The sequence below is a fragment of the Myotis davidii genome, unplaced genomic scaffold (assembly GCF_000327345.1).
Source record: "Myotis davidii unplaced genomic scaffold, ASM32734v1 scaffold573, whole genome shotgun sequence".
NCBI classification, from domain to species: domain Eukaryota; kingdom Metazoa; phylum Chordata; class Mammalia; order Chiroptera; family Vespertilionidae; genus Myotis; species Myotis davidii.
The window spans coordinates 283,078-283,379 of record NW_006285997.1 but is presented as its reverse complement, the minus strand read 5'-3'; the positions used below and the strand labels follow the sequence as shown (position 1 = coordinate 283,379).

Here is a 302-nt window from a genome sequence, read left to right as displayed (position 1 = left end):
GGGCGGTGCCTACCTGCATGCCGGTCCCAGGTCGCCTCTCCTCACATCCAGGGCGTGGCCTGCATCTAAATGAGCACACCACTGACTTTAGAAGCCATTAGGCTCCTGCAAGGGTGGCCCGATCCAGTTGATCCAGTTCCGTCCCGTGACCTGCTACCGGGAATGGCAGCCTCAGGCCGGTGTTCGATTGGAAAGAAGTCAGGAAGAAAGCCGCCCAGACAGAGAGCCAGGGGGCAGTGGGTGAGGAGGGGGCGTGCTGGCTTCATGTGCCAGCCGAACCCCAGCGCCCAGAGTTTCTGAGC

At 61.9% G+C, this 302-nt stretch overlaps 1 protein-coding gene across 1 annotated transcript in view; it reads left to right on the top strand.

Moving 5' to 3' along the window:
• The first annotated feature begins 147 nt into the window (after positions 1 to 147).
• The window catches only part of VOPP1 (vesicular, overexpressed in cancer, prosurvival protein 1), a 25,317-nt gene continuing 25,162 nt past the window's right edge, over positions 148 to 302 (top strand). The window contains exon 1 of the mRNA XM_015559695.1: positions 148 to 240. Within this exon, the coding sequence (XP_015415181.1) occupies positions 163 to 240 (78 nt within the window). The 5' untranslated portion in view covers positions 148 to 162. The remainder of the gene's footprint in view (positions 241 to 302) is intronic.